This window comes from Sander vitreus, chromosome 1 (genome assembly GCF_031162955.1).
Source record: "Sander vitreus isolate 19-12246 chromosome 1, sanVit1, whole genome shotgun sequence".
NCBI classification, from domain to species: Eukaryota; Metazoa; Chordata; class Actinopteri; order Perciformes; family Percidae; genus Sander; species Sander vitreus.
In genome coordinates, this window is record NC_135855.1 from 31,003,523 (window position 1) to 31,023,371 (window position 19,849).

Here is a 19,849-nt window from a genome sequence, read left to right on the forward strand (position 1 = left end):
CTTCGAAGCATTCGGGTGAGCCCTAATTATATTTTAACTCTTTTGTATATAATGTTAATGCAACTGCATTGGTTTCCTCTTTTTTCCCTTATCTCTTCTTTCCTCACGCCCTCTCTTGCACCATCACCATCAATATGTCCTCCAGGGGATACCATGGAAATGTTTAATTGTTCTGAAATGTCTACAGCGAGCTGGACTAAATGACTTAGCAGCCTTGTCTGCTGACATGAAAGTCTAGTCCATTTTAGCTTTAGTTTGTTTGCCATTTGTCATTCAAGGGCTTTCTTTTGAAGGGAGCTGGACACATTCACAGGCTCTGTTTAACTTTATTATGCTTGGCAGCTCAAGGCTCTGCATAATTGAGCCTGTTAAAAAGTCAGATTTAAAAGCAACCACTGGTACCCAGGTCTTTTTTTATGCTCATTAAGGTATTTGCAGATTTCTATTAAAGTGCTCATATTATGCTTTTTGGCTTTTCCCCTTTCCTTTATTGTGTTATATATCTTTTTGTGCACGTTATAGGTTTACAAAGTGAAAAAGCCCAAAGTCCACCCCAAAGGGACTTACCATGTTCACAGAAAAAACACTGTTCACAAACTGCTCCAAACAGCTCTATTGTAGTCCAGCCTTTACTACCGTGACGAACGTGCGTCACTTTGTAACACATTATAATGCTCTCCAATAGCTAGCATGGCACTCCCTCATGCTCTGCAACTGACAAGCTAGCAGTACTTACTGCGCATGTGCGACTCCCAACAAAGATGGTACAGAAGTGAGATGCTTCACTCTGTAGCTAAAACAGAGAGCTCAACACACAGGGTGAAAAGAGGAGCTGCAGCAATGTGCAGTACAACAAATATATGTTTTCTGAAAATTAAACCACATAAACCTATTTTGGTACAACCTCTAAATACAATTATGAACCTGAAAATTAGCATAATATGAGCACTTTAAAGGTCAAATAATACTGACTCGTCGTCCTCTCCACACGCCAGGATAGGAACTACTAAAAATCCCACTACCTTGCCGTCCTATTCCACCGGACTGAACACACTTCATTGGCTTAGAATTGCGGCAACAATTGCTAAACACACTGCAAACTCACGGTCCTCTCTTCCCGATTCACAGCCTCCTCTCTTGGCTTCAAATAACTCACCATTGTACACGTTGTAAACAGCTGTGGATTGCTTGCCTGGCCCTCCGATAACGATAGCAGTTAGCAGGGTTAGCATGGCTATAGCCAGGACCAGTCGGGATCACTTTACTGGCTGTCTCAATTGTTTTTGCGAGTAACCAACTCAGGTACTCTAGCTATATAATTCATTGTGAGTACACAAATGTTTAAATTACATAAAATGCCCGTCCCTTGTAGCTATGATAAATTAGCCCGAAGCTAATGCTTACCTGTTCAGGAGTAAATTAGCCAACTCGGTGTCTTTTTGGGCTCTATGCTGTCTCCATCTTTCAAATACATCTCTAATATTTACCCGGGGTTTGTTACGTCTCTGGTCACGCAACTGTTAGAAACATGCTGTTTTTTTTATGTCATGTAGAATTTGTCTCCGCTGATCCCATTCGTTTGAGTGCTGCTTTCATGGCTGTACTAACGTTAAAGCTGTAGCGCACTGGGTTTACGTTTTTACAGGTATATCTGGCAACCCGGCCTGGCTGTCTAACTGGGCAGTTGTTAACAACACACAGGCCAAAACACAAACAGAAATTCCGTCACGGAACGGAAATTTCAAAAGGAGAAAATACTGGCATTAGCAATGATGTCAGAAAAGATAGTATTTCAACTTAGCATGTTTCCTTAATATCTGATGACATATTGGGGTCATTTTTGGATTTATTACAGTAAATATATTACAGATTGGACCTTTAATTGTTCATGCAGGACACGGAAGTCATAGGCCCACTAATTGAATTATCATTCCAGCCAGTCACAACCAATCACAGCCATTTTCACATCAGGCGGTCCATTTAAATGTCTCCCTATTCCTCACTGCTTCCTGCTACTCCAATGCTTCTTCACACTGCTGCTGCTGGCAAAGCTTGCCTCCACCTTCCCGGTTTTGGGTGTCATCATAACCATGTCTTGGATTGGGCCTACTCTTGTGTACAGGGGGGTCTCAGCAACGTGCTTCTTGTGTCATCTTAGCATACGGCTTGGCTGATCCAGGGAGCATCATCAGAACAGAGTCTTCATCGCCAAGTATAACTGCATTTCCATTTGTTGCAATAAATGGTTAAATCTATGACGAGAGTGTTCCTGACTGATGTGTGTGTGGGTGTGTGTCTATACTTGTGCTTGTGAGTGTTTTGGAGGAGGGAGCAGTTCAAAGTAAAACTGAGGTGCTGTTTTTTTGTCCAGAGCACATGCAACACGTTTATTGTGTCATAGACTGCCAATTTGATGTTGCCGTGCTGCCCTACAATTTAACCTGTTTGTATGTGTTAGACTCCATAAGTATTTAAAAACAAGGTTTCTCTGTTTAAGAATTATGGCTTTAGTGGATATACTATATATGCTAACGCGTGATTCTAATGTTTTAATCTGCATTACAGAGCATGACAAGCACCGCCTATGCAAAAGTACTGAATACATGAATCTTCACTTCAAAGTCAAATGGTTCCATAATGAGTATGTTCGTGACCTGCCGGCCTTCAAGAATGTTCCGCCTGAGTATTCTCTGTAAGTCCTGTCATTTTCACCCACATGTGAGACGCTCAAGCATGCATACACACATACATTATACATTGTATGTAATTGCAGCAAAGACTGAAAAAAATAAATAAATATATATATATATATATATATATATATATATATATATATATATATATATATAGTGTTACAATTGTACATAGTAGAATTTGATTACTAATGCGTAATAGAACATGAACAGGCTGCTTGTTAAAACAAACAGGAAACTAAGAGGAAAGATTGAGTGACTCAGAGTTGTAAAAAAAGTAAAAAGTCAAATTGTTCAATGTTGAACAAATTAAGATGAGCACAGATGATTTTGTTTGCTTCAAATAATTGTCAACATTAGTGTTGACAATCAGTGAATATCAGTGTTCATTTATGGTGCAGAATATTGTATGGTGGTGGAAGTTCAGATTAGTTTCTGGTTAAAACTGAATCTGTAACACTGTCATGTTCCTGTAATCTGTGCTGGCAGTTTATTCCAACAAGCTGATGATGAACTGTTTTGGATGAGGAGACACATGTATAGTCTAAAAGCAAGTTTTAGTTCTTCTTTTCACGTAGCCCTGTTTTACAGTGTGCATGCATAATCATTTGCAGTAAAGCAGGGATAGTTGCCTGTAAACACGTGTAATGCAAGCAAAGAACGCAACAGCCTTTCCCATCGTCCCAGTTTATCAGTGTAATGAGTCACCCTCCCCATCCTAACACTGTCTCTCACACACACACACACACACACACACACACACACACACACACACATACACACAGTCTTACTCTTTCGTCTGCCTGTCTATTCTCTTTCTCTGTCGCCACACCCACATTATTTATTGGCTCTCCCTCCTGAAGCAGATGCCCTTAGCCAGAGTACAAAGCTGTTTTGGGGGGACATCCGTTGCTTTGAGGACAAGCTCTTCAAGCATTATTATTCTACTAACAAATGTACTTCCTCTGTCCTGTCCTCTGCTGTCCTCTGTCTGAGCCTCGAAGTCAATTCTGTCCACAAACTGAAACCTGAGCCAGCCTTGGCCAAAACCACACTGACATCTGTGTGGTATTTTCAGCATACAATCCATTTTCATTGATTTCTCTAAAATACAGTGGTTTTCCTATAATTAAAAAAAAAGAAGCTAAAAAGCCTTGGCCTCAGATTTTTCTTATATACTAAGCCCAGACTCATATAGTCCTCTAAAGCTAAAAAAACCCCATCCAACTATGATTTGATTATAGAACGTTTTTTTTCTTTAGGTGGTTTGAGCCATTTGTCATTCAGTGGCTTGATGAGAACGAGGATGTTGCCATGGATTTCCTCAATGGAGCACTGGAAAGGGACAAGAAAGATGGAGTAAGTATACCATTGAATTATAACTCAATGTGTATCTTTATGTATTAACCGACCAAGCCACTTAAGACCTATTTCTTATTCACAAGGACGGTCTGCCAAGAGGAGAAAATTTGACACGGTCAAAAACACTCCTCGCCCTGAGACATCACAAGACAGGAATATGAATGAAATTTCAATTAAAAATTAATACAATCTGGAAGCAAAACCTTGATTTTCAGGGCAGTAAAAGGCACAGAAGGATATTAGACAATAATCACAGGAAGTGTGTGAAAAAGAAGATTTTATCGCAAAATACTGATGCATTGTCAGCGCATACAAACATTGCATAGCACTATATGTTTCAGATTGTGTGATTGTTGTAACCCAGGATGTCCACTGAACAAAGTTAAAAGTTAAAATGATTGATTTGATTCATCTTTACCTAAACACATGAAAAATATGATTGATTATGACTTTTGTGTCAATCGTGAATAAATGCAGGAATTCATATGCGTTCAAGAGATAACTCTAAAGAGTTTCAGATGGTTTAAGTGGGAACTTTTAATAAATGCACCTCAGCAGTTACCTGGCAGTCACATATAACAGTAAACCTGTTAGTGTAATCGGCAGTAAGTGGTCTAGAGTTCTGCTCTGTGAGTGATGTAGTTATACAGTAATTGGTACATTAATCAAACGTTCTCTTCACTGTGCCAACATAATGTCTCACTATTCGGAGGTGCTTAAAGGTCTTTAGATCTGAGAACTTACATTTGTCTCTTTCTCTCTTTTCCTTCTTCCACCCACCCCCACCCCCCCCATCACTTTTTCTACCCTCATGTCCCTCTCTCCTCCTCTCTATGCTGCAACAGTTCCAGCAAACCTCGGAACACGCCCTCTTCTCATGTTCGGTAGTGGATGTGTTCACTCAACTAAACCAGAATTTTGAGATTATCAAGAAGCTGGAGTGTCCGAACCCACAGGCTCTGGCTCACTTCATGTGCCGTTTTGCGAAGGTCAGGCTTTTGGAAATCCACCCCACCCCCCATACTCCTGTGGGACGTAATAACTCACAGTTAAAGAGTTTGCCATTGATCTGAGGAGTCACTGTGGTGTATTTATTCGGTTTGATATTATGTGGTTATTAGGTTGTGACTGCTTAGATCTTCTCAGTGAGTTCCAGAAATTCAATAATAGAATGGCAAACAAACTGTAATTATAAATGTGTCTCTCTCCCTCTCTGCAGACTATCAACAAAGTTCTTCTGCAATATGCTGCAATCATATCCAAGGACTTTCCTTTGTATTTGAGTAAGGAGAATGTGGTAAGTTTGCAAGCATTAATAGCAAAGGTTACATTGAGTGGTTTTGGTCAAATTGCAAATCTGGTTAGTCAGATGATGGTGTTTCCATGATAATTGTGTCTAACAGCAGTTCAGTCTGTTCGACGCTGAGCCCTGCCCTGCCTTTTGTAATGCACTTAACAAACTGTCTCTTTTAACTGAGATGCAATTATACATCTCACAACCCATAGCTGATGGGGAAAAGTCATTGGTATTTTCTGGGCTCACAGTCTATTGTTTAATGTGATAGATGACTAAATGCAGGGCCTTCTTAGGGGCCTAATTATCCTCACTGGTCTTTGAAGTTGAAGTGAGAGATAACACACAGGGTACTAGTGGAGGAGGCAGATGTTTCTTTACAGTGTTGACAGGCTCATTACAATTGTCCCAGAGAAAACAGGAAATGTCCTCGAGACAGCACTGAGCAGACAGATGATGGAAAAAAGGAAATAAGAGGCAGATGGAGTTGTACAGTGGCACGATTACATCAAATTCAACCCAATTGTACTGCCACGTATATAGTACATGACCCACATCATAGCCATCTTTCCTAACCCGAGAACGTACTGTGTGTCTGTTTTTGCCGCCAACAAACTGAAACATAAAACATTAAAAGAGAGCAGTAGTATAAGTAAAGATGATAATCTAGAGCAGTGGTTCCCAACTGTTGTGGCTTGTTACTGCCACAGAGGCCATAGTGTGGACATGAGTTGTTCAAAGTTTGATCTTACTTCAGTTTGCTTTAAGGATTTTCAAAAGCCTAAAGGGGTGAAAGTATACAGTATTTTACATAGAAATGCACAGATTAGACAAAAGTCACATTCCATCCTTTACTGTAGCTATACAGTACCTGCTTATCCATGGGGCGCGGGGGAGCTGGAGCCAATCCTAGCTGACATTGGGCGAGAGGCGGGGTACATTCTGGACAGGAGGTCGCCAGTCAATCACGGGGCTGAAACATTCATCATTCACACCTACGGGTTTTTTTAGTCACCAATTAATCTAACCTGCATGTCTTTAAACTGTGGGAGGAAGCCGGAGCAGCCTGAGAAATCCCACACAGGCACAGGGAGAACATGCAAATTTCACACCAAAAAGACACCAGCCGGTCGGCAGGTTGAACTCAGAACCTTCTTGCTGTGAGGCGACCACCGTGCTGCCCCAAAAAGTCACAATACTGAACGTAATATTTTATAAGATAAAAATTAGATCTGCTTTTGTAAACAATGTTCTGATATGAATACATTTCATTAAAATGAATTGCAGACAAATTGGTTATCTTAGCATCACCCTATTCGTACAGCATTACCCCACCAAACACTGTAAATCAATAAACAAACCACTGGAAAATAGCTGTCTTTTTTCTCTTTGGTATATGAAGTCCTAAGTGATCTCACAGCTGCCCCTGCCACTTAACTGATATATTAAAACATATCCAATACAAGTGTTAGCTGACCGAACCCTTTATTCTATATTTTTCACCTTCTCTCAAGCTGGATATAATGAGCTGAGGGAAATCTACATCGCTTTCATTCAGATTTAAAATATCTTATCACTCCCGTACAAATATGCTTATAAATCTAGTTGAGAGCAAGCCATTATGTGCTGCCACGGAGACCCTATTGGCTGCTATGTGGATTGAAAGACACCAATCATCCTTCTCCTGTGGGGCACAGAATTATCATTTTACTACAATCCATTAACACTATCATAATTTTGGGGCGTTCTGTTTGTCAGTTGTTTTTTGGGCAGATAATGTACATAATCTGTGACTGACTGAAGTGAGTAATTCTGCTCACAGTCTCCATAAAAAGCAGTGTGATTAATGTCTGTCATCTGTTAAACTTGTGCAGCTGAGAATCGATAATGCCTGACGTACTTAGTGCAGACATTTCTCTCCCTGTTGTATTATGTATTGTGTTTTCCTGCTGACTGTTGATGTCGCGCAGAAACCTAGCATCTTTGTATTAATGATGTGTCAGGAAATCAAAACTGATGGATTTTTACTGTTTTTTCCCTTCCGAGAATGTGTTACATTAAAATGGGCTAGTCTCAAGCTTACAAACTGTTAGAGTACAATGCTTACAGCTTTAAAAAATAGTAAATGTAATGTGTTAGGTTTTTTTGTAGGATTTCAACACCAATACATATATAGTTGATGTTCTTCTGACACATTGAATCATACACTGTACTATACTAAACAATCTAGTTGTATTAATTGTTGTACTTTTACAGCCCTGCATCATCCTCAACAACATTCAGCAGCTCCGTGTCCAACTGGAGAAGATGTTTGAGTCCATGGGTGGCAAACAGGTCTGTGCCTACCTAAGTGCATCTGTCTGCTGTGTCTGTGTCAAGTTTTGAGGCAATTCACTTTCAATTAAACTACGATATTCCTGAATTAAAAGAAGTTTAAGAAAAGGCATATCACATATACATTATTACAATGTAGTAATGCAATGATCTGCATTCTTCCACTGCAAGTTCAAATCACAAGGTTAGCTAAAGAACAGTGTCCCCAGGGCTTCAAAGGATTCAGTGTCTTCCTGAAGGACACTTCGGCAAGGTTGGTGCCAGTTAATATAAAGGCTTAAACATCCATCCTCAGATCAGCTCTCTGCTGTGAAATAAATGCTGTGTCATGATCATGTTAATGATCATTTCAGATGACATTTACATGAAGTGAAAGTGAATTGACCCCAACAGTGATGCTGTGCTGTAATGCTTCCATCAGCTCTGTACTTAACCATCCAATAGACTTATCTGACATGTAGTTCCGTTTGCTAATATCATCTTTTCGACTTCTACCTCTACTACAGTTCCACAATAACTTTCTTTGTACCCCATCACTATTTTCCTACATCTAACCACCCTTGTGTATAACATGTGTTGCCCTTTTGTAAGTATTGAGTTAAACCCCTACAAATCTGTGTGTTGGGTTTGAAACACCATTAAGTATTTTCCCCGTCAGTCTAACCTGAGAAGCAGCAGCCATGGCTTCTTATGACTTGCATGCATTTGTCTCTCCAGTATCTAACGCCTGTCTTGCCTTGCGTTTTGTCTCCTGTCGTTGTGTCTTCTGTTTCCCCCCATTTCCTTTCTGTGCTCTCTCTCTCTGTCTCCAGGAGGAAGGGGTTGTGTCCTTCTGTAAGGTGTGTGTGATAGGACTCTTCAACACCCCTTCCCAACATTTACTGAATGATATGAAAAAGCACACCCTCCCCCCCCCCCCCCCACCCCCACCCCCACCCCCACCCCCACCCCTGTGCCTCCCCACCACCCCTCACGCTCCTATGCTTCTCACTCCCCGCCCCCTCTAGCAGCATGTGCCACAGAGCATATGGAATCTGAATTACCCATCACCCCTCTGGACAGGCTGCTCAAGCTCACCATCCCCAGAGCTTTGGGGATAGTGGCTAAACCCACCCGATCCATCTTTTTTTTTAGCTTGTTTTTATTTTCCGTGAGGCACTTCTTTATCCATAGCTAATTTAGAAGTGCGATATTTATTTTAGTTCGTGGTCCACTTTTTTTTTCCACGAAGCAAAGAATGTGTCAGAGGCTCGCCAAATTGCTGGCTATGGTTTTGATCATCTCTATCCATTTCTCAGGCTGCAGCCACAAAATGCTTAAGACAGGATTTTTCAGACCGTGTTTAATGAGCTTTTCAAACACTTACAAATCTCTCCAGCTGTGCCCTTGGCTGACGTGCTACTACCTCCCCACAGTTAGCAGTTCTAGACCTGGATCACTCCCAGTCCATTATTGTCTGAAGAATAATGACACCAGAAGTCTTTACATCCCTTTTGAAAAGTAAAATTATGGATGTTCATTGTTAATGGACAATCAGGTATATCTTTAAGAACATCCCAAGTAATTTTTCTTGAAAACTAATTATACAGCCTATGTGTATTTGAGGTGAAAGTTTTCCCTTAGTTTCCTCTCTGCACAGTAGCCTATTCATTACAGAATAGTTCCCTATCAGCAATTACCACCCAGGGAACCAATGTAATTACCAAGAGCTGTTATCATAGCATTACCAATAAGAAATATTAGCAATAATCTCTTACAGTGCCCACATTTATGGAATAATCATGGACTGATCTCCCCTGATTGGTATCAGGCTTTAGTTTGGTTGTCGGCCTGTTTGCTAATATGCTTTTCTCACTTTAGAGATGGTGGTTTATAAAACCTTTATTTATTTGTCACTGTTTAGGACAAACTATGTTTCAGAATAACAACCTGCCAGTGAGTAGATATGGTATTGTTGAAACAGGCAAAGGGAAGCAAGGCTGGGCTGGGTTGATAGGCTGTAAGCCAGGGGAGAGTTTGTGCACTCTGGAGGACTCTGGATGTCAGTCATCATGGAGTGAAACTAGCTACGATGAGTGAAAGGCTTTAGACACCAGCTATATTCATAGTATCCAATATACATTAACGTATATAACATTCATAATTTTATTCTCTCATTATATAATTTTTTTAAGCTAATCAAAGACCTTTATTAACCTAACATTTCAGAAGCTGAATCTTTGATATTTTCAAACTACAAAACTGCCTCACTTGGCAAGTCAAAGTACCTCTGAATTGAGGCCTTTCAGACAGGATTGCAGTCTTCAGGTAGACTGAAGCATTAGGAACCACACGGATTCAAAATGGAATTTTCTCCTCTCAGCAGGCGACAGGTGTCTCGGTGTATCGGACAACGGGGTGAATTTCCTGTAGCAGCATTCCCATTAAGACACAGTGTTCTTGGAAAACACCCCAGCGAATCTCAATTTCAGAGACTGCCAAGCTGCAGATTAGAGCCCAGTGTAAAATTTCTCCGGCCAAGAGGAACTGATAAAAGACCAAGGCCTATTGTATTTTCCTGCTGTCACTTGAAAATATGTTATCCGTTACTCAAAGAGTAAAACAACAACTCCAACCTCTGTGGTCAATTTACTCTGTGACAGAAAACTCTTGCATGCATTTCCATTGAAGTGACAGCAGTACGAAGTGTACACATGGGAACACACAAACACACATATACATCTATCCCAGTTGAGCTGCAGATAGAGGCATGTCTGCAAAATACCAATGTTTGTAAAAGGTTTAGTTTACACATCCGCTTCACAGCTGAGCCATCATAACATTATAACGTGTGAGATGAGCGGCTCCTTGGCTAAGCTTATCGGTTCTAATATGACGATCTGTCGTGCATGTGGTGCGGTGCCTGGCCTCACACATCCATCGCAGGCACCATGCCTCAGCGATGTGTGTTCTCCACCCCCATCCAAAACATCAATATTTGGACATTTGTACATGGCGAACGTAATTTATAAATATTGAGACAAACAGTGGTACAGATGCACTCATACATGCAGTTACTTAATGGCGCACAATGCACACAGCGCAGCACAAAGATCCTATATCCACCCATGCATTTTCTCAAAATATACCCAAAACCAAAGAAGAACACACACATCTGCACATCCATCACATGCACATGCTTAAATATGGCGCTGCAGAAACCCAACACATGCCATGCATGGGCACATACATGCTGTGAATCAAATTTGCAAATGTGTTTGTGTGAGCTGGTAGACAAATTGTTCATTGCATGGTCAAGTCAGATTTTTAGGCAGATTTTTAGATATGTAGGCACATAGTTTGTGGATTTAAGAGGCTTGTAGCAAAGTGTAGCTACAGATATTAATCTAGATACACCAACGTATATTAAATAATAAAGTTGCACACTCAAATGAATTTGACATGCAGCAACAATTTCCTTCCTGAACATAATAAGTTAATCCAAGGATTTCAGTATCAGAAGAACATCTGTAGTTACAAGGTTTTATGTATATATGACAGTAAGCTTTATTCCCCTAAAATGTTACAATGTCGAGGCTGTCTGACAGCATACTTGCTCTACTGTAACTTGTGTAGTAGTGCACAGAAATATTCCCTTTTAAGAGACTCCTAGTTGACTGCTTCTTTGCTGACACCATGTCTCATGACTCGGCAAGCAGTCATCATTGCAGCGCTCGGAGGTGAGCCGTCCATTTGTATTCAGAACGTCGCTTGGCACAGATGGCAGGCAGAATGAGTGGGAGGCCACCAGAGAGGCAGGTTACCTCTCCTCTGTGCCTGTCCTCTCCCCCTTTAAAACCCCCACCCCAGTTGAGGCAGAGATTCAGAGCTAAGCTCTCAGTGTGGGCTAGTGTATGGAGTGTAATGATGTAGTAACTGTCCGTCTTCCACTGACAGCTGGATGCAGAGGCCAGTGATCTGCTAAAGGAGCTGCAGAATAAACTCAACACGGTGCTGGATGAGCTCAGCGGAGTGTTTGGCTCCAGGTGAGCATTAGTGTGACGTAACGTGTGTGTGCGTGTGTGTGTGTGTGTGTGTGTGTGTGTGTGTGTGTGTGTGCGTGTGTGTGTTTGTGCATGCGCACGTGTGTGTGGGATCATTTTCATTACGGTTAATGTATTCATTCATGTCTTGTTCTTTTAAAGAAATTGTACTACAAGACTGCTTAGTTATTGATGGACATTTACTCAAAATATAATTGACTCAAACTAATGCTTAGTGAGCAAAGCAAGTGGTTAAACATTTCAGCTTGAACAACTTATTAACAACTTATTTTCAATAATCTTATAGGACCAACGGGACTGAGCTAGCACCTCTGTAAAGTTGGTCTACTGCTGCAGCCAAAAATGTGAACCCAGTAGCAAAGGATTTAAAGGATTGTTGTTTTCCATCACACAGTTTCAAAGGTGTGATCGAGGACTGTGTGAAGCAGATGAACCAGGAGCTGGTTCAGATGAAAGGTACGGCCAAAGGAAGCAACCCTGCAATGGACGCTGAGACTGTCCTCCGGCCTCTTATGGACCTCCTGGATAAAAAGTGGGTACATACTGAATGCAAGGTCAGAGTTTAACTTCTAACATGGGAGGTAGTTTTGTACTTTGGTCTTCAGTAAGTGCCAACCTCTTTTGCAAAGCAAATAAAAGTTATTAATTAAAAAGAATCGATAGGCTCACCATCGTTTGCCATCAAGTTTGAGAGTGTGACATTTACTCGCATGATGGTGTGAAGAAAAGGAGACGGGACAGGAAGAAGCGTGAATGGGGTTGGTTAAGGAGGCTTTGGGAACTAGCATGGCTAGTGGGCTAACAACAGCTGTCCACAAAGTTGTAAATTATACTTATGATTCAATTTGATTACTTTACTGTATTAACCCCTGTCACTGTTTTTCACTTGTCACTTATTTTGTGCTGCTTGTATTATTTGAGTTATATCACCAATGATGAAATGTTTACCAAAAGAGGCCAATCCCACCCTCTCATTCAAACTCGCTGGTGTCAAAGTTCAATCAGATTGATGCATATTGAACTGCAAAGTGAAATGGAATAGAAATGAAATCGAAGCAAAACATCTGGTGTGACAGAACCTTCTGAACACTTTAATTAGTCAAATTTCCCTACTGTTGGACTAATAAAGGATTATCTTATTTTAGCCACTGTTCATTTTGGTGTAATGCGATTGTATCAGAATCTATAAGGTCAGGTTAATCAATAAAGACACAAATTTCAGCCATCTCTACCCATTCATGTGTATGCCTAGTCTTATTGAAAGTATGGGCCGTGTTCTTGTACATCAAAGGCTAGGCTATCCAACTGGGAAAAGTGGGCAACTTCCCCAGGTTTCCAGGCCACAGGGGGCCCCAAAAGTCTCAGGTTTACTGCATGTCAATTGGCTCTAGTTATTTGATTAATTGCAATGTGTTAGGGACCACTTAAGTACAATATCAACTGTGGTGAGTCCTTCCTTACTACCTAATGATAGCCATGTGTCAAATGTGTCAAAATCTACTTCTAAGACCTTAATTGTTTTAGTTGAAGGTAGTTGCACAGAGATGGAAGTTGATGTGTCAATAGGGGCCAACAGCACCCAACAGATTTCCATTCATGATGAGTTTTTCAGTTTGATTTTATTTCCGTTTCTATTTCCAGTTTTAGTTTAAAAAAATAATAATTATATTCCCATTAAAATGAATACAGCAGAATAATGATTACTATCATTTTACATTTGTTTTCATCAGAAATGAGTTACCAGCTATATCTCTGAATGTCTATTAATTAATCCTAGGGACTGCATTTACTTCTGTGGCATTCTTGGAAAATATAGCGAAAATATAGCGAAGATATGCTTCAGCTGAACTCTGGGAATCGCTCTCAACCATTTGTCTAAGCAACATTGAGGCCAATGGGGTATTACAGGGAATCCTCTTAATGATATGGAAATACCAAATCCTTCTTCCTGTCTCTGAGACCTTGCTTGCGCAATAGGGTGAGATTAAAGCATAAAGCGGCTGCATTCTTTCTATGAATCACAGGTGTTTTTCTTTATTTAATTATACAATTTATGAAGGCGTCATCACTTGTTGGAGCTTTCAGCTGTGTTGACCTGACAAATGCCCTTCTTTTGCTGCTTTGCAGTTTGATGTTATTTGCCAAGATTTGTGAGAAGACTGTGCTGAAACGAGTCCTCAAAGAGCTATGGAAAATCGTGCTGAACACTATCGAGAGAACAATTGTTCTGCCTCCACTGAGTGACCAGAGTGTGAGTTTGATCATTTATCTGTCTTTTTCCCATTTCTGTTATTCTTTTCATCTATTGGCCTACCCTCCACCTCCCTCCTCTTCTCCACCTGTCTCTATCTCATTTCCTCCATCTGTTCAGCTCTCTCATACTCCCTCATAACATACAAATTGCTGGAGAGAAGATTAAACATGGCATCTCTAAATCTTCACACACGTGGAGTGAATTGTTAATCCTTCGGGTTGAGCCGACATTTTTCATCTCAGGAATATCTTTTTTACTCCTTTGTTATTGCCGTCAATGGAAACATGAAAGTGTAGTTTAATGCCATCATGTCAAGCGGTTTTCAAACATTTTCGTCTCTGCCACTTGGAGTTTCCAAAATAACTAGTGCAGCTTTAAAACACAATTACAAGAAAGAGTTTATGTTTAAGTGTTAAATATTTAAGTTCAACAACATCACATTAAAGCAACATATTCTGTTGCTTATTTTTTTCTTATGATAATAGTTTTGATATTTATTTATTCATTGTTTCCAACATTATTTTCCTTGCTTAATGGAAAAATATCTGTCTGTCCAACAGCAAGGAGCTCAGATGATATTCAATGCTGCCAAGGACTTGGGACAGCTGTCCAAACTGAAGGTAATTTTTGGATGAACCCAAGGCGAGTTTTGCTAAGCTTAGCCGACTCATGTCATCTCAGTATAATAGATAATACAGATATATACAGACTAATACACTACAAGAAACTCACTACAGAGTCTTTTTGTAGCTGGCCAGATATGTAACTAAATGTCAACATGAATAACATCATGACAAGCTAACACAATTATAAAATAGATGTTTCACTCATCCACAGTCTATAATTGTTTGGCTGGGAATGTATATTTGTAAAAGGATCAGTTAGAACCTGCACCTAATTGTTTTTCCACTTTTTACAAATGTGGATAGATGGATTATGTAATTTGGAAGCACTAAGCTACTGTAGGCATTTGCATTGTACAGTGTAATTTAGTGCAACACTAGCCAGGCTGGTATCTAATTCCTGATGTGACCGGAGGATATTTAATCCCACGAGCTCTGTGCGGTGAGGCATTGGAACGGATCAGTGGTTACATTGTGGTTTCACTAACGGCTGTATGACAGTACCTCAGAGAGGTATATTAGCTCTGAGTCATACAGTACGGGGGATGCGAACTGATTGTGTGTTTATCTGCATTTGTGTGTGTGTGTGTGTGTGTGTGTGTGTGTGTGTGTGTGTGTGTGTTTACTTGGGGTGTTCTTACTGATGTTTGTGTTTTGTGTGGGGCTCTGTTAGATGTCCTTTGTGGGAACTTCTAGGTACAGTACGTCAGTACACAGATGGATGTGTTTCTTTCTTCCTGCCAAACCATTAAAGTGGTTTCCTAGTCATCTTGTTATGTATAATTATGACTGACAATCATGTCCTTCGAGCTTTACAAATCCCATGTTCATTTTTTGGGCTGCACTTATCTGCCCAAGCATATATACATTGAAGGATTTGTAGTGTTTAATCAGCTTCCATTTGGTAGATAACCATTTATTTTAGAGAATATACAATTCTGGACTCATAAGTAATAATATGAGAAATCAAGCGAATAATTCTATTTGTGTAAAAAACAAATTATATCCAAATAAATTTCTTTCCTTATTTCATCAAATGACAAGTATGGTGTCCATACATCTGCATCATGGGGTTTTCATTAGAGAGAAGTACTTATTTCTGTCTGCAGCCTTTCATTATTTTTGGGCTTGCCATTACTTTGTTTTCACAGGATGGGGATATGATTGGAACTGAGTCAATACAAATCAAGTGGGCCCAGTGTAATTTTGGCATAAAAACAGACAACATCTTAGCGCAGATGTTGATTAAAGCATTTTCTGTCTCACACAAGCTCTTTAAAATTGGTTTAAAACAAACTTTTAGTTGACTAAATCTATATCATATTCTGAATACAAAAGGCATATATATGTTTGTTTCATCTGCAGCCTCAAATTTGAGGGATGGTATGTGCATTTCTACAGTGCTGCACATTGTACCCGCCTCTTCTAGTGTGTTTTTGTTGATCAAATGTTAGCATCTAACACCAAGACATTTGTACAAGCAAGGCCCAGACGCATGAAACTGTGTAGATTAGGACCAAGATTTGTAGCAGTTTTTGCATCAGTGATTTAGTTTCTTCAAAGCCCCTTTCATAAAATATGAATGCCCTTTTTGTGTACGCCTTATAAGGGACACACCTGGGAAATTAGGCAGTGCCAGAAGTTATTTACTGTAATCAATTCACAAATCAGGAAAAAAACATTTTTCATTATTAAAATAGGATTTTAGAACCTGTGTGAGACAGCAAGGCTTATTTAGACACACTGCAGTTTAAATGACTGCAATTGGTGCTGTTTTGTAAGCAGTAAATGCTCAATCTCAAGCACTATGGCTAACCTAAGGTCATTACCACTAAACTGGAGAAACTTCTTAAAATATAAAGCATTCAAATGCGACTTGTTTTCCGGTTTTGCCAACTGTAGAGAGTTTGACTTGATCTGATATCCCTCCAGGAGCATGTAACTCGCGAGGAAGCCAGAAGTCTGACTCCACGACAGTGTGCAGCCATGGACCTCGTGCTTCCCACCATTAAGGTGAGTTCTGTCGATTACGCTGTTGGCTGTACAGCAAGAGACACCTGGATGGCTGTAATGGAGAATCGATAACTAGGACTGTAACTGTAGCTAGTTGGGAATAGGTGACCGCTGTGGTGCATCGGTAAGAATGCAGTCAAATGCTCTGATGCTCTTCAATAGATTTATTAGCAGATGATTGTCTGTCTTCATGAGTGTATGTGTGGTTCTACAATAAACAATAAAAAAGGGAAATATCAGCATACAAGTAAAAACAACAGTGATGACAGGATGCAATTAGTAAGACTAATAAATGGTAATTAGTATAACTTTTACTTCAGGTAACTATAGCTGCTTATATCAAATAACCAAAGAATATACCAGATAACACACATCAGCAGCCTTCTTACTGCTGGGTCTCAGTAACAGCAACCCAAACGTAGTTCTCTACTACACAATATGGTAAACACTACATAAGCACAATAGTAATGTAACACTAATAATACTAGGCATTAGCATGCTGCTAGCGAAATTTATGCTAACATACTGCATTTCAACTGAGTATCCCAGAACAGATAACATTCATATAAACCTAAGGGACCGAAAATACACATATGTAAAACATTTCCCGTCCACTCTCACTACTAACTCAAAAACTAAACTTATCAGCCACCGCAAACAGGTGTCTTCTCTCTAACCCCAAAACAAAGGCGCTGATTGGCTGATCCCCGTTACCCCGAACATAAAATAGCAAGTCCTTCTTTACAATGGCTAAACTTGACCTTTAGAAAAAGACAGGAGAGCCATATAAGGGAGAGCCGTGTAAGGCAGAGCAGAGATACTTATGTAAACAGACGTAAATTAGAATTTTGTAAATCAAAGACACTAAAACGTAGAGGCTGTGGCTCACGTCATGTGCTTGGGACATCAGGGGATACAGTGTCATTGACCCCCTTTTTTTTATAATATATTTAAAATATATATAATTTTTTAATATATATACATATATATTAGACACATATATATATATATATATATATGGTTAAAACAGAAAGAAGGTATGGCAAGTATACATTATGGACTGGGAGAGTAGTTATGTCTAGATGCTTGAAAAGGTGCATTTACAGTATAGGCATATGTCAAATGGAGAAAAAAAACATACTATGTATAAATGTGTGTGTTTATTTTTATTTTTTATATATAATAATTGTGAGAGATATTCTTTGCTGTCGCCTCACAAATTGCAAAAGAGACTTGTTACAGGCTGGCTCTGCTTTTGGATAGTACTTTCATCTTCCTGATGTTTCTTGCTAAGACACAATGTAGCTGCAAGAAGATGATGCACCCGGATCAAAGTGCTTGCTTGAAAAAAAAAAAGTTCCATTATAGTTCTACAAAAACACATAATGCCAGTCTAGACCCATCTGAGGAGACATTATTAATATCCAGGAATATGGAAAGAATCCCAAAGCCTCTCAGCAAAAAAGTGTGAAATACAGCGCTGTTAATTTACTGCCATACAACTGTAAGAGATATGAGACAACTTCAAGACCACGCCTCAGTTCTACAGGGACAAGAAGAGAGTTATGGTGAGGTGCCACTGGGGGAACACTGCATCATGAAGTGCAGATAAAACTAATTGATTCTGCTGTCTCCAAGGAAACTACCTGCAGGTTTAGATCAGTCATGTAGCTTGAATTCTGTTCATCAGTATTACAATGAGAACAGTCAATTAGCACAGATCAGTAATGCCTTAGGAGAGTTGGCCGATCATTCCAAGAAATGCTGTTCAGAGGGTTACTTGCATCATATTTTTCATATTTCAGGCACAACAGCTTTAAACCTGTATCTACAAAAGACACAAATGGGATAGATTAATTTAAAAAGGACCAAATATACCGTACATATTGACTACTGCAAATATATATTATTATACTAGTAGTATTTCACTATTGAGTGAAAATGTTGCCCCAAGGGTAGCCTAGTATAATAAGGAGCCAGGGATATGTAAATGCAGTGGCTCAGACACAGTATATATACTCAATAGTTTGGCCATGAGTGCATTTAGTGATTATCCCACTGAAAATATTTTATCCAGATTGAACCTGTGAAAACTAATGGGTAGGATAACGGGTAAATACTCTGGCCCATAGAGGAGTGCATATGTGACGACAACAGATAACATGCATGTGATGAAAGATGACATGTAGTCCATTTAACTGATCCCCAATAATGCACTATTAATTCCTTTCTTAAACTTGACCTGTGAGTGATTGTAGAAGAATGGCAGCTGTTTTATTCTCACCAAATCCAGATTTGTTGTGCTAGATATATTTGTATGAGGATGGGCTACACATCAGTATAGATGCCATTTTTCTTTTTCTTCAAGAATGTATTTAAAAAAAAAAAAAAAGACCCTTTTTTTCTTGTAGTCAGATATAGGTATTAAATACTGTATATGGGAAAATGTGGGAGTACCTTTTTGCGTGTATGTATCATGGACTCGAAAGAGGTGTGTAACCTCACATGGGGGGATAGGAAGGATGGCAGTTTGACAGGCAATTTTGCCAGAGGCAGGGTGATGTTTTGATTTGATTCTGCGGGTCGGCTGCACTTTTTGCCAGAGGGAATGCAGCCTAGCAGTAACACTATGGACCTCTTCCAACATCAAGCAAAATTTTCCTTGACCATTATACTTGTGATGCACTATACATATATATATATATATATATACATACATACATAATATAACCACAACATAACAAAGCCTTAAAATGCCCCAACAACAAAATTATTTGAATTGAATACACATAAATCATATCATGATGGTAAATCCTTAATATGGGCAACCTATACCATTTTAATCTATTTGTTTTATAAAGTGTGAACTCTTTTAGGCTCTCAGAATGTAGCTTCTACTAGACCAATGTTCAATTGCATCCTTAATCATCAATACAATTTCTAAAAAGTACAGCTACAACATTAATTACAGTAAGCTTAGCCTTGGTTTCAATGTTTGTTTGTGACAAAAAGCATACACTTTTTTTTTATAAAATAAATGTATTTGCTGTAGGCTACCTTTAGATAATTCACATGCAGTTTCCCATTTAGTGTGATTGGTTTTTTTTCTCCCTCTGGATAAACTCCACCCCTGCATGCCAGATTATGCATAGTTCAGAAGAGACGCGTCAGTCAAATTTTGTGATTCATGAGTCGTTAGTGAGACAGAAAACAGTCTCTCCTACTGTGCTGAG

The 19,849-nt window shown here is 39.5% G+C and overlaps 1 protein-coding gene across 1 annotated transcript in view; it reads left to right on the plus strand.

Moving 5' to 3' along the window:
• The window catches only part of LOC144522719 (protein unc-13 homolog C-like), a 117,033-nt gene that overhangs the window by 88,254 nt on the left and 8,930 nt on the right, over window positions 1–19,849 (plus strand). Inside the window, exons 19-29 of the mRNA XM_078258019.1 lie at window positions 2,566–2,692; window positions 3,956–4,052; window positions 4,901–5,044; window positions 5,275–5,352; window positions 7,606–7,683; window positions 8,496–8,522; window positions 11,620–11,708; window positions 12,121–12,258; window positions 13,854–13,977; window positions 14,541–14,600; window positions 16,536–16,616. Of these exons, the coding sequence (XP_078114145.1) occupies window positions 2,566–2,692; window positions 3,956–4,052; window positions 4,901–5,044; window positions 5,275–5,352; window positions 7,606–7,683; window positions 8,496–8,522; window positions 11,620–11,708; window positions 12,121–12,258; window positions 13,854–13,977; window positions 14,541–14,600; window positions 16,536–16,616 (1,043 nt within the window). The remainder of the gene's footprint in view (window positions 1–2,565; window positions 2,693–3,955; window positions 4,053–4,900; window positions 5,045–5,274; window positions 5,353–7,605; window positions 7,684–8,495; window positions 8,523–11,619; window positions 11,709–12,120; window positions 12,259–13,853; window positions 13,978–14,540; window positions 14,601–16,535; window positions 16,617–19,849) is intronic.